Source organism: Phycodurus eques, chromosome 11 (assembly GCF_024500275.1).
Source record: "Phycodurus eques isolate BA_2022a chromosome 11, UOR_Pequ_1.1, whole genome shotgun sequence".
Lineage (NCBI taxonomy): Eukaryota > Metazoa > Chordata > Actinopteri > Syngnathiformes > Syngnathidae > Phycodurus > Phycodurus eques.
In genome coordinates this window covers 28,323,074-28,335,467 of record NC_084535.1, presented here as the reverse complement: position 1 = coordinate 28,335,467, position 12,394 = coordinate 28,323,074, and the positions used below count along the sequence as shown (strand labels likewise).

Sequence of the window (12,394 nt, the reverse complement as noted above, 5' to 3'; positions counted from 1 at the left end):
AGGTTTTGGGGCTTCTGGTCATATGGGCAGGGGCCAGGTCCTGCTGGAAGATGAAATCTGCTTCTCCATACAGATCCTCAGCAGAAGGAATCATGAAGTCCTCTAAAATATTCTGATAGACTGTTGTGGTGACCTTGGATTTAAGAAAGCAGAGTTGCACTGCACTGGACATTCCACCCCAAATCATGACGGACTGTGGATATTTCACACTGGACCTCAAGCAGCTTGGGTTCTGTTCTTCACCTGTCTTCCCCCAAACCCTTGGACCTTGATTCCTTAATGAAAGGCACACTTTAATAGGAAAAGAGGACCTTGGACAACTGGCCAACATTCCAGTCCTTCTTCTTCTTGGCCCAGTTGAGACGCTTCCTACGTTAGCTCAGGCTAAGAAATGGCTTGAACCGAGGAACCAGACAGTTGTAGCCCATCTCCCGGATGCGTCTGAATGTGGTGTTTTTTTAAGCTGTGGCTCCCGCCTCATTCCACTCTTTCTGGATATCTCCTAGATTCTTGAATCTTTTGCTTAATAATCCGCTGGAGCCCACGGTCATCTCTTTTGCTGGTGCATCTTCTGCCACATTTTGCTCTTCCACTCGACTTTCCATTGATATGCTTGGACACAGCACTCTGTGAACAGCCAGCCTCCTTAGCTATGAACTTTTGTAGCTTACCCATCCTATGGAGGGTATAATTGGTCTTCTGGCCAGTTGTCAAGTCTGCAGTCTTCTCCATATTGAACCCAACTGAGACAACTGAACCAAACTGAATCGATTTAATGAAACCTGGGGAAACCTGTGCAGGTGTGTGACACTCCGTTTGAAACATTTATGGCCTGCAAAATTTGGGCTGATTTCTTCACAGTATTCAAAGTTTTTGAATTCCTGATTTTGTGGGTTTTATGAACTGGAAGTCCAAATTATGTAAAAATAAACCAAAAAATACTTTAAATTGTGGGCCCTGAATCTATAATCTATGAAAGTTTAACTTTTTTAATGGAATTATGGAAATATATAAACTTAAATATTCTAATTTTTATGAATACAAATACAAATGTGTGATCTCACTGCGCACACTGAGTGTATTGCCAGACAGACTGAAGTCAAGAAAGTTTGATTGCCAGTGTTCTCTACTTCTGACAATCATGATCTTGGTCTTTTTAGCGTTGTATTTTATATAAAAATCAGCACCATACTCTGTGCATATTCCCATATAAACTGCTGGAGCTAGCGCTACATGGGCTAAAAATGACCCGATCACCTACATACATCAGGTGGTTGATTCGTACGTCACCAATCCTAGATCCCGTATCGCTAACATTTAAAGTCAGAGATAAATCATTCATATACACGTTAAAAAGAAAGGGAGACAGAATTCTTCCCTGATGGACACGATTGGACACATGAAAGGGAAAAGATGTCATATTCCCTCACCTCACTCTCATTGTCTGATGTGAGTACCAATATAGCAAGATTCTAATTCAAAAGCCAGGGATCCCACTTTTTGTCAATTTTAAAACTAATTTCTCATGATGAACAAGATCAAAGATGAATGTAGCAAATGAATATTGTAGAGTTTTGCCTGTTGTATTTATCTCAAGCTCCTTTAGTGCAAATATACATAAATCAGTTTTGTGTTTCTGTTAAAAACTAAATTGATCAGTAAACAGGACCTACCTCTCAATTCTTCACAATAGCGCTGTCTCCAGCACTTTAGACACCAACAACACCACCACCTGACGCCGAAGTGTACATTTTATGACGGATAGTTTTGTAAACTTTGACCAGAGACAACGTCTTGGTGGGTAAATTGAATACTCGTGAATAAAAAAGCGATGGATTGACTTTTTGAAGACGCTCGCAGATGGCAAGCTGAACATCAACACCACCACCCGACTCTGCGGTGCGCATTTTACGACGGATAGTTTTGTGAACTTTCACCAGAGACAACATGGCTTCGTGGATAACTTGATACTAGTGAATGGGGCAGTGCAGACCGTCTAACTACCTGGGCTTCCTCCCATCCCGCTCTCGTCAGGTGCCGTGTTCAGCTGTGTGACATGATGTCACCAACAACGAGGGTAAGTTGACTTGTGTGCTTATTTTTATGATTATAGTGCATAATAAACATTAAATTTTGAAGTTGAGCCTCCATCTATCCATCCATCTTCTACCGCTTATCCGAGGTCGGGTTGCGGGGGCAGTAGCTTTAGCAGGGACGCCCAGACTTCCCTCTTCCAGCCACTTCATCCAGCTCTTCCGGGGGGATACCGAGGCGTTCCGAGGCCAGCCAAAAGACGTAGTCTCTCCAGCGTGTCCTGGGTCGTCCCCGGTGTCTCCTCCCGGTGGGACGTGCCTGGAACACCTCACCAGGGAGGCGTCCGGGACGCATCCGATCAGATGCCCCAGCCACCTCATCTGGCTCTTCTCGATCTGGAGGAGCAGCGACTCTACTCTGAGATCCTCCCGGATGACCGAGCTTCTCACCCTATCTCTAAGGGAGAGCCCGGACACCCTGCTGAGGAAACTCATTTCGGCCGCTTGTATCCGGGATCTTGTTCTTTCGGTCACGAACCGAAAGAACTGCTCCAGTGAGAGTTGGAGGTCACGGCTTGATGAAGCCAACAGAACCACATAATCTGCAAAAAGCAGAGATGCAATACTGAGGCCACCAAACTGGACCCCCTCTACGCCTCGGCTGCGCCTTTAAATTTTGTCCATAAAAGTTATGAACAGAATCGGTGACAAAGGGCAGCCTTGGCGGAGTCCAACCCTCACCGGGAACGAGTCCGACTTACTGCCAGATATGCGGACCGAACTCTGACTCCAGTCATACAAGGACTGAACAGCCCGTATCAGGGGGTTCAAGAGAGAGATTTGACTTCGAGAGAGAGATTCGACTTCCCGACGGACCCTCCTCTCCAGCACCGCTGAATAGACCTTTCCAGGGAGGCTGAGGAGTGTGATCCCAATGTAGTTGGAACACACCCTCCGGTCCCCCTTCTTAAAAAGGGGGACCACCACCCCAGTCTGCCAATCCAGAGGCACTGTCCCGATGTCCATGCGATGTTGCAGAGGCGTGTCAACCAGGACAACCCCACAACATCCAGAGCCTTTAAGAACTCCGGGCGAATCTCATCCACCCCCGGGGGCCTTGCCACCGAGGAGCTTTTTAACCACCTCGGTGACCTCAAACCCAGAGATAGGAGAGCCCGCCTCAGAGAACCCACACTCTGCTTCCTCATGGGACGGCGTGTTGGTGGAATTGAGGAGGTCTTCCAAGTATTCTCCCCACCGACTCACAACGTCCCGAGTCAAGGTCAGCAGCGGCCCATCCCCACTATACACAATGTCGGTGGTGCACTGCTTTCCTCTCCTGAGATGCCGGATGGCGGACCAGAATTTCCTCAAAGCCGTCCGGAATTATTTCTCCGTGGCCTCACCAAACTCCTCCCATACCCGAGTTTTTGCTTCAGGGACCACCAAAGCTGCATTCTGCTGTCCAGCCGGTACCCATCAGCTGCCTCAGGAGTCCCACCGGCCAAAAAAGACTGACTCCTTCTTCAACTTGACGGCATCCCCCACCATTGATGTCCACCAACGGGTTCGGGGATTGCCACCACGACGGGCACCGACCTCCTTACGGGCACAGCTCCGGTCGGCCGCCTCAGCAATGGAGGCGCGGAACATGGTCCGCTCGTACTCGATGTCCCCCGCCTCCCCCGGAACATTAGCAAAGTTCTGTCGGAGGTGGGAGTTGAAACTCCTTCTGACAGAGGATTCTGCCAGATGTTCCCAGCAGACCCTCACAATACGTTTGGGCCTGCCACGTCGGACCGGCATCTTCCCCCACCATCGGAGCAAACTCACCGCCAGGTGGTGATTAGTTGAAAGCTCCGCCCCTCTCTTCACCCGAGTGTCCAAGACATGCGGCCGCAAGTCCGATGCGATGACACGACCACAAAGTCGAATCATCGAACTGCGACCTAGGGTGTCCTGGTGCCAAGTGCACGTGTGGACACCCTTATGCTTGAACATGGTGTTCGTTATGGACAATCCGTGATGAGCACAAAAGTCCAATAACAGAACACCACTCGGGTTCTGATCGGGGGGGGGGGGGTGTTCCTCCCGATCACGCCCTTCCAGGTCTCACTCTTATTACAGTACTCTGAACTGCTGTTTGGTGCATAGGCACAAACAACAGTCAGGATCCGTCCCCCCACCCGAAGGCGGAGAGAGGCTACCCTCTCATCCACCGGAGTGAACCCCAACGTCCAGGTGCCAAGCCGGGGGGCAATAAGTATACCCACACCTGCTCGGCGCCTATCACCGTGGGCAACTCCAGAGTGGAAAAAAGTCCAACCCCTCTCGAGAGGACTGGTACCAGAGCCCAAGCTGTGTGTGGAGGCGAGTCCGACTATATCTAGTCGGAACTTCTCGACCTCACACACCAGCTCGGGCTCCTTCCCTGCCAGAGAGGTGACATTCCACCACCCTAGAGCCAACTTCTGTAGCCGGGGATCGGATCGCCGCCTTCTGCCACCGCCCAGCTTACACTGCACTGGATAATGCATAACATTTAGGCAGCACTTTTCAAGGCACTCAAAGACGATTTACAATTGCACACACTATTCATTCACTCCATAGTCACACCCTATTGGGGGTAAGCTACTTGTGAAGCCACAGTTGCCTGTCTGACGGAACCGTGGCTGCCATTCTGTGCCTATGGCCCCTCCAACCACTACCAAACATCCAATCACATTCTTTCATCGGCAATGTGGGTTAAGTGTCTCGCCCAGGGACACGTCGATGACACATAATTGCATAAAGTTTAAAGACTGACATAGAATTACAAACTTTTAATCCATGCAAACTGATCAAATACTCTAAATTTCATTTCAATTTTCAGCCAGAAAGAGAAGGCAAGGCAAACAGATACCTGGTGAAGTGTTCCATGACATCCTGTTTTCAGAACCATTGCTGAGATAATGTAAAGAAGGAAGAGTATTCCTGGGTTGATATAAACTGGCCAGTCATATTCAGCATTAAAGTTGAAGTCATATGGTGTAGAGCAGTTTCCAGGTTTGATAATGTCCTTCAGACCGAAGAGCCTTGATAGGAACAGACAAAGAAGAAAATTTGGAGTGATCAGAATGATGATCATCACTGATACCGTACTGACAAGCATAGTTTGTGATACACTGCATGAAAAATATGCATTGCATTCAGAATGAGGCATAATTGGCTAATAATAACAAGAATTTAATTCATTCAAAAATATTAAATTATAAGATAAGAGTGGCAGAAATCATTATTTTTTAAGTTCACCCACTGACAAAGACATAAGCGGTCTATAATTTAATGGTAGGTTTATGTTAACAGTGAGAGAAAGACAAATAAAATCCAGAAAATCACATTTAAGAAAAGTTAAAAAAAAAAAACATTTTTTTTAAAAACTGTATTTGCATTTCACTAAGTGAAATGAGTATTTGATCCCCTACCAGCAATAAAGAATACTGGCTTCCACAGACTCGTCCTCTCACTTTAAGAAAGTACTCCTAAACTTAACTCGTCAGCTGTATGAAATGCACCCTTCTCAACTTATTATCTGTATATAGACACGTCGACAGAATCAATCAATCAGACACCAACCTCTCCATCATGGCCAAGACCAAAGAACTTTGTAAGGACATGAGCGACAAGCTTACAGACCTGCACAAGGCTGGAATTGGCTACAAGACCATTGGTAAGAGGCTGGGTGAGGAGACAACTGTTGGTGCAATAATTACAAGTAGAAAATGGAATAAACAAAATGACTGTCAATCTGTCTTGGTCCGGGGCTCCTCGAAATATTTCACCTTGTGGGGTATCAATGATCATGAGAAAGGTTCGGCATCAGCCCAGAACTACATGAGAGGAGCTTTTTAATGATCTCAAGACACCGGGACCACAGTCATAATATCATGGGAAAATTCGGATTCAGGTGGGTTTTTTTCCCCTTTTGTCTGTTTCTTTTCGAATACATTAGTTGATTTTGGGACAACAAACCGACCCAGGGAATGCTGTCTTTTTCTGTTCAGGAACAAAAAGTAAAAAAATCTGAAAGTGGGACACCATATTGTCATTTGAAAGATGAATTGCTGTTGGTCAATTGGCTGCACATTTCTTTTCATCATTTTGATAATTTATTGTCATTTTTCAAATGTGCACTGATTGCATGAGTCTTGGCGTTGAAAAAACAGTAACCCTCGTGAAAATCGGTTGAGAAATGAGCAAGTTACGACTTAATTTCATTGTCCTGTCTTCTATGGGAACGTCGCCCCTGCCAACATGGCTACCACATAGGCACGTCCATTAGCCAGGCTGCTCCAGGGCACTGGTGCATCTAGTTTTCACACAGTACTGGTGTGAACAGCTATTTTTATGTGATTACCGGACGGTAGTCATTGAGACAGGAGAGCGACGACTTCTTCGGTACCACGATGATGGTGGTGGCTTTGAAGCATGTGGGGACAACACCCTGACTCAAGGAGGTGTTGAAGATGTCCGTGAAGACATCTGTGAGTTCAGTTGCACAGTCCCTCAGAACATGACCAGGTATGTTATCTGGGCCCGGGGCTTTACGTGTGTTGATTCTATCAGCAGATCTGTTCACGCTGTCCCGTGTCAGTGTCAGCACTTGGTCAGCAGAAGGGGGTGGAGTCTTGCTGTTGTGTGCCGCAAAGCGAACAATTAAAGTCATTCAGCTCATTTAGCAGGGAGGTGGAGCTGTTACAGTTCTGTGGTGAGAGTTTATCGTCTGTAAAGGTCTGAATACCTCGCCATAGACTCCTGGTGTCACTGCTGTCACTGAAGCGGTGGGCGATCTTCCTGGAGTACTCCCTCTGGGCCTCCCTGATGCTACAGGACATCCTCAGGTCCTCCTCATCCCCAGACCTAAAAGCCGCGTTACGGACCTTCAATAGTCTGTAGACCTCCCCCGACGGCCATGGCTTCTGATTAGCACGGACAGTGATGGGCTTAGTGGTGGTGACATCATCCATGCACTTGGTGATGTAGGCAGTAACAGTCATTGTGTAGTCCTGGAGGTCTGTGATAGAGTTGTAGGTGGCAGCCTGTTTGAACATGGTCCAGTCTGTGGTGGCAAAACAGTCTTTAAGTGTCTCAAGGGACCCTTCTGGCCACACTCAGACCTGTTCCTAACTGGTTGGGAGACTTTAACCAGCGGTCTATAAGATGACAAAAACACAGCACTCTCCCACAGTTTTACGAGTAGAGTGGAGCAGTCGAATGTAATCCAGCTTGTTGTCCAGAGAGCGTACATTGGCGAACACGATTGAGGGAATAGCCAGCTTGTGTGGTTTAGCCGCAAGCCTAGCTCGGATACCTCAGCGCTTGCCCCGTTTCTGTTTCCGCCTTCGCCGTTTGTGGACCCCGGTTGAACCCCGGTCCTCAGGAATGTGAGGCAGACGCTCTAACCAGTCGGTCGTCCTGTCCCTGCAGCTGAAAAACACCCCCACAGCATGATGCTTCACCACCATGCTTCGCTGTTGGGACTGTATTGGACAGGTGATGAACAGTGCCTGGTTTGCTCCACACATACCGCTTAGAATTAAGGCCAAAGATTTCGGTCTTGGTCTCATCAGACCAGAGAATCTTATTTCTCACCATCTTGGAGTACTTCAGGTGTTTTTTTTTTTTTTTTTTTTTTTTTTTTTTAAGAAAACTCCATGCGGGTTTTCATGTGTCTTGCACTGAGGAGAGGCTTCCGTCGGGCCACTCTGCCATAAAGCCCCAACTGGTGGAGGGCTGCAGTGATGGTTGACTTTCTAGAACTTTCTCACATCTCCATCTCTGGAGCTCAGCAACGGTCATCTTTGGGTTCTATTTTTACCTCTCTCACCAAGGCGTTTCTCCCCCGATTGCTCAATTTGGCTGGACGGCCAGCTCTAGGAAGGGTTCTGGTCTTCCCAAACGTCTTCCATTTCAGGATTATGGAGGCCACTGTGCTCTTAGGAACTTTCAGTGCAGCAGAAACCTTTTTTGTAACCTTGGCCAGATCTGTGCCTTGCCACAATTCTGTCTCTAAGCTCTTCAGGCAGTTCCTTTGACCTCATGATTCTCATTTGCTCTGACATGCACTGTGAGCTGTAAGGTCTGATATAGACAGGGGTGTGGCTTTCCTCATCAAGTCCAATCAGTATACTCAAACACAGCTGGACTCCAATGAAGGTGCAGAAGGCAGGATGTTTCCAACTTCTACGACATTTTGCAATTTGTTGCCAGTGTATTCCGGTGTGTTAATGATTTCATCTATCCATCTACTTTTTAGGTTTTCGCCGTGGTCGCTTTGTGTCCAGTGGTATCCAATTGATAGTTTCTGTGGTCCACCTTTTGTCAGCTCTTCGGGCAATGTGGCCAGCCCATTTCCATTTAAGACATCGGTAACTCGTGTCTACTGTCTTATCCAATTGCATCTTGTCACGAATGCTTATTTTCAACATTTGGCATTCCATGTTCCTTTTGGGTTACACATAGTGTTTGTATAACTTTGGCATTCGTACCAAAAATCCTTCCATAAGCCTGACAGGCAAGCTTTATGCGGCGTTCAACTTCAGTGCTTTTATTTCCATTCATTGTTGGAAAGTTGGCCTAAATAGATGTAGTTGTCGACGGCATCTAGAACATAGTCCTCCATTTTGATATCGTTTTGCGGACAGTAACTTCGTTTTGCTTTTGTTCATTTTCAGATCTGAGCGACGGATTTTTAACTCGAATTCCTGAATACGACGCTGTAGTTCTTCAGCATTGTAGGAAAATAAAATGTCGTCTACAAAACAAAGATGGTTCAAATAAGCGCCATTAATTTTTAGTCCTTTTTCCCAAAAACAGTGTGTCGCCTTGCCTGACCCTTTTCCTTGACTTATTCGCACTCTTCCATCATCAATTCGTATTGAACCAGAGGAATCGTTGTATATTGATTGTAGAATGTTGATATAGGTCGGCTCTATCCCTTGATTTAACAGCGCCTGCAGTATCAAAGTCGTGGTGACGCTTTTTCATAGTCGATGAAAGCTACACATTTTCGTACTCGTTGTGTCGTACGATTATTTGTTGAACTGTCTGTATGTGGTCCATAGTATTAAAACCACTACGAAAACCCAATTGTTCTATCGGCTGTGCTTCACTAAGTTTGATTCCAATTCGTTTGTCCAATATCTTTGCAAAGACTTTATAAATCGTTGAGACCAGGCTTATTGGGCGATAATTTCTTAGGTCCGTTTTATCGCCTGATTTATGTAGCAAAATGATTTCTGCGTCTTTCCATGTCGCCAGTACTTCTTGCAAGTCCAAGCAGCGTTGAAATAGATATACACACACACACACACACACACACATTCTGTCATGAAAAAGTATTGGCCCCCTTCTCAAATTCTTATATTTTTGTATAGTTTCCCCACTTTAATGTTTAAGATCATAAAACAAATGTAAATATCAGACAAATATAACCCTAGTGAACTCAAAATGCTGTTTTTAAGTGGTGGTTTTATTTATTAAGGAAAAAAAGCTATTCAGTTACCTGAAACTGTGTGAAAAAGTAATAAGCCCCCTAAACCTAATAACTAGTTGGGCCATCCTCAGCAGCAACAACTGAAATCAAGTGTTGTCTATAACTCGACAGGAGTCTTTCACATCTCTGTGGCGATATTTTGGCCCACTCTTCCTTGCAGAATTGTTTGAATGCATCCATGGCAGAACCTTGGAACTCTGCCATGGATGCAATTTTTTGCCCAGTTTCTTCCTTATTCTTGTGTCATGAACGCTGACCTTAACTGAGGCAAGGGAGGCCTGCAGTTCTTTAGAAGTTGTCCTGAGTTCCTTTGTGGCCTCCTGGATGAGTCATTGCTGTTCTCTTGGGGTAATCTTTGTGGGCCGGCCACTCCATGGATGTTTCACCACTGTTCCATGTTTTCTCCATGTGAGGATAATGGCTCTCCCTATGGTTCGCTGGAATCCTAAAGCTTTAGAAATGGCTAAACTTCTACTGGAAACTACTTAACTCCTGAAAAGCTATTTTATGTTGAAATAGTGACGCTACGGAGAAATGTATTTTATAGTGTCGCTAGTATCCACCGCTGCTGTGTTTGGTTGTAAACATAACGTTACCTGCGGAGCACAGTGCGAGGCATCTCGCGCTTGTTTTACGAGATGAAAAGCATTAAGCCTCAGGCAGGCAACCGATTCCTAGCCTCGCGATATCCGGTTCACACCACTACAACCGATGTATCCAAGGATTCCTGGTGGATTTTGTATCGATAGTCTATCTGATAGTACAGTACAGGTGATGAATTGACTTAAAAGGTGATCAATGATTACCTTGTTAAAAGTACTGTATATAATCTTACCTTGCCCACAGACTGTGTGGTGGGAAAAGAACTTGGGCCAGAAGACACTGGTATAGGTACAGACAAACAAGGTGGCCAGCAGTGAAGAAGCCGACCATCACATACAGAGTGTTGAAACCCAGATGGCTAATTGGAAGGTGACATGCCCACCATGTGCTGACACCAATGAAGAGCAGGAAGTAGATGGCTGAGAAAGCAGACGGCAATGTGATTCCTAGAGAGAAAAAAGGCCTGCTATCAGAAAAACAAGATATTTCCACACATGTCTGTGAGAGGCAATGATGAGAGGTTTAGCAGATTATTCTTATTTAACCGGCGGCTGCCTAGGGTTTGTATCGACCACGGAATAAAGACGGAGGAAGGACAGCCTTCACCCTAACGGGGAAGGTGTTATCACTCTTTCTACAAACAGAGTACTGTCCATGACAGCACAAAATAGAGCAGACTAGGACATAGGTGATTAGCAAGGTGTGAAGTCTGTCAGGTTAAGGCTACCTGGTACTATGCTGGACTCCAAAAACACACGTAGTTCTTTCGATAGAACACAGCGACAAACTATACATTCTGCTCCACTGCTCGGCGAGGGGCTAAGTGATGATGACTGAATCTGAGGCTGTTGCTGTATGGATTCTGCACCGACCAACTGGGATGCGAGTTGGAAGAAGTCCAAGATGAGTCTTTGCGAAGGAGGATTCTGCTCCAACCTATCGGGCTAGCTCCTGAGGCAGAATCACATCCCAAAGGCATCTAGCTGTGTAATTTTTTATCTCTATAAATAGACTCTTATGCCATTTTAATTAACATTGTGCAGCACCATACTATGTGATGAATGTTGCCCACTTGACATCCATTAAAGCCCGGTCATCCTGAAGGGTGAATCCCCCAATCTACGGTCTCTTCTCAAGGTTTCTTTTTTCCCCTGAATGGGGTTTTAAGTTTTTTTCTTGCCCGATTGGGGGAGTTAGATCAGTCGTCAATAATTGCCAACTGTAGGCTTGTGAAGCCCTTTGGGACTCTTTTGTGATTAAGTGAGTTCGATGCAAATTTTCACTTGTATTTGAGTGGTAAAATCGGACATTTTACTTCCAGTCCAATGCGATACTCGATTTTTTGCTGACATCGGACCGATATCTGATCTCAAAGATCAGCTCGGGACGCAATACCCTCGACATTTTTTGTTTGCATTTCCTTCAAAAGTCAATGATGCTCCTTTACATTAGTTTACTTGAATGAACACACTCAAATTCTGGGTAGTGACAGTAAAGACACAGAACAATACATACATATACATCATTCACTTTAAATGAACAATCAAGCGCTGTTTTGAGTGTGTATAAGAAGATGGCTCCATTAACACTCTTGTTTTAACGTTTGCAACGGGAACATCTTAGTCCGCTCTATTTACATTTGACATATTTGAGCGTGGTTTAACGGTTTTAAAAACAAAAAGACTTGGAAAACACAAGACCTAAAACTGATAGTTGGGACTTTGAATGCTGGGACTATGACACAAAAAGCTAGGGAGTTAGTTGACATGATGATTAGGAGAAAGGTAGATATATTGTGTGTCCAATTTATTTCACCTGCTAATACTTTCTTTTAAGTATATACTAAACTACTATATTTATTTCAGAAATGTTCATGGTTTGTAATTTAAATACTTGTTGGAAGGTCTATTTTTATTTATCTATTTATTTATTTTTTAAAGTTTTGTTTAAAACTGTCCTCTTCCGGTCAGCCATTTTGGAAGTGAGATCATTGTTGGATGCTCATCAGAAGCAGAGAGCAGTGATTGAATTTCTTGCGCAATATTTTCAAAAGGGGGACACTGTAATAGGCCCCAGCACAGTCAAAAAGCCACGATACGATTGAGAAAAGATTCATCACCTTTGTGACACTTCGCAGCACTTCCCTGGCTTATTCCCAGAAATTTAGCGATGTCATCAACGATGACGCTCCGATCTTCTCTGATTAGTGCCTCGAGCCTAGCTG

The 12,394-nt window shown here is 45.2% G+C and overlaps 1 protein-coding gene across 1 annotated transcript in view; it reads right to left on the bottom strand.

The window, feature by feature from the left end:
• Window positions 1-12,394, bottom strand: part of piezo1 (piezo type mechanosensitive ion channel component 1 (Er blood group)) — a 190,040-nt gene that overhangs the window by 129,809 nt on the left and 47,837 nt on the right. Inside the window, 2 exon segments of the mRNA XM_061691070.1 lie at window positions 4,936-5,107; window positions 10,403-10,616. Coding sequence (XP_061547054.1) covers window positions 4,936-5,107; window positions 10,403-10,616 — 386 coding nt within the window.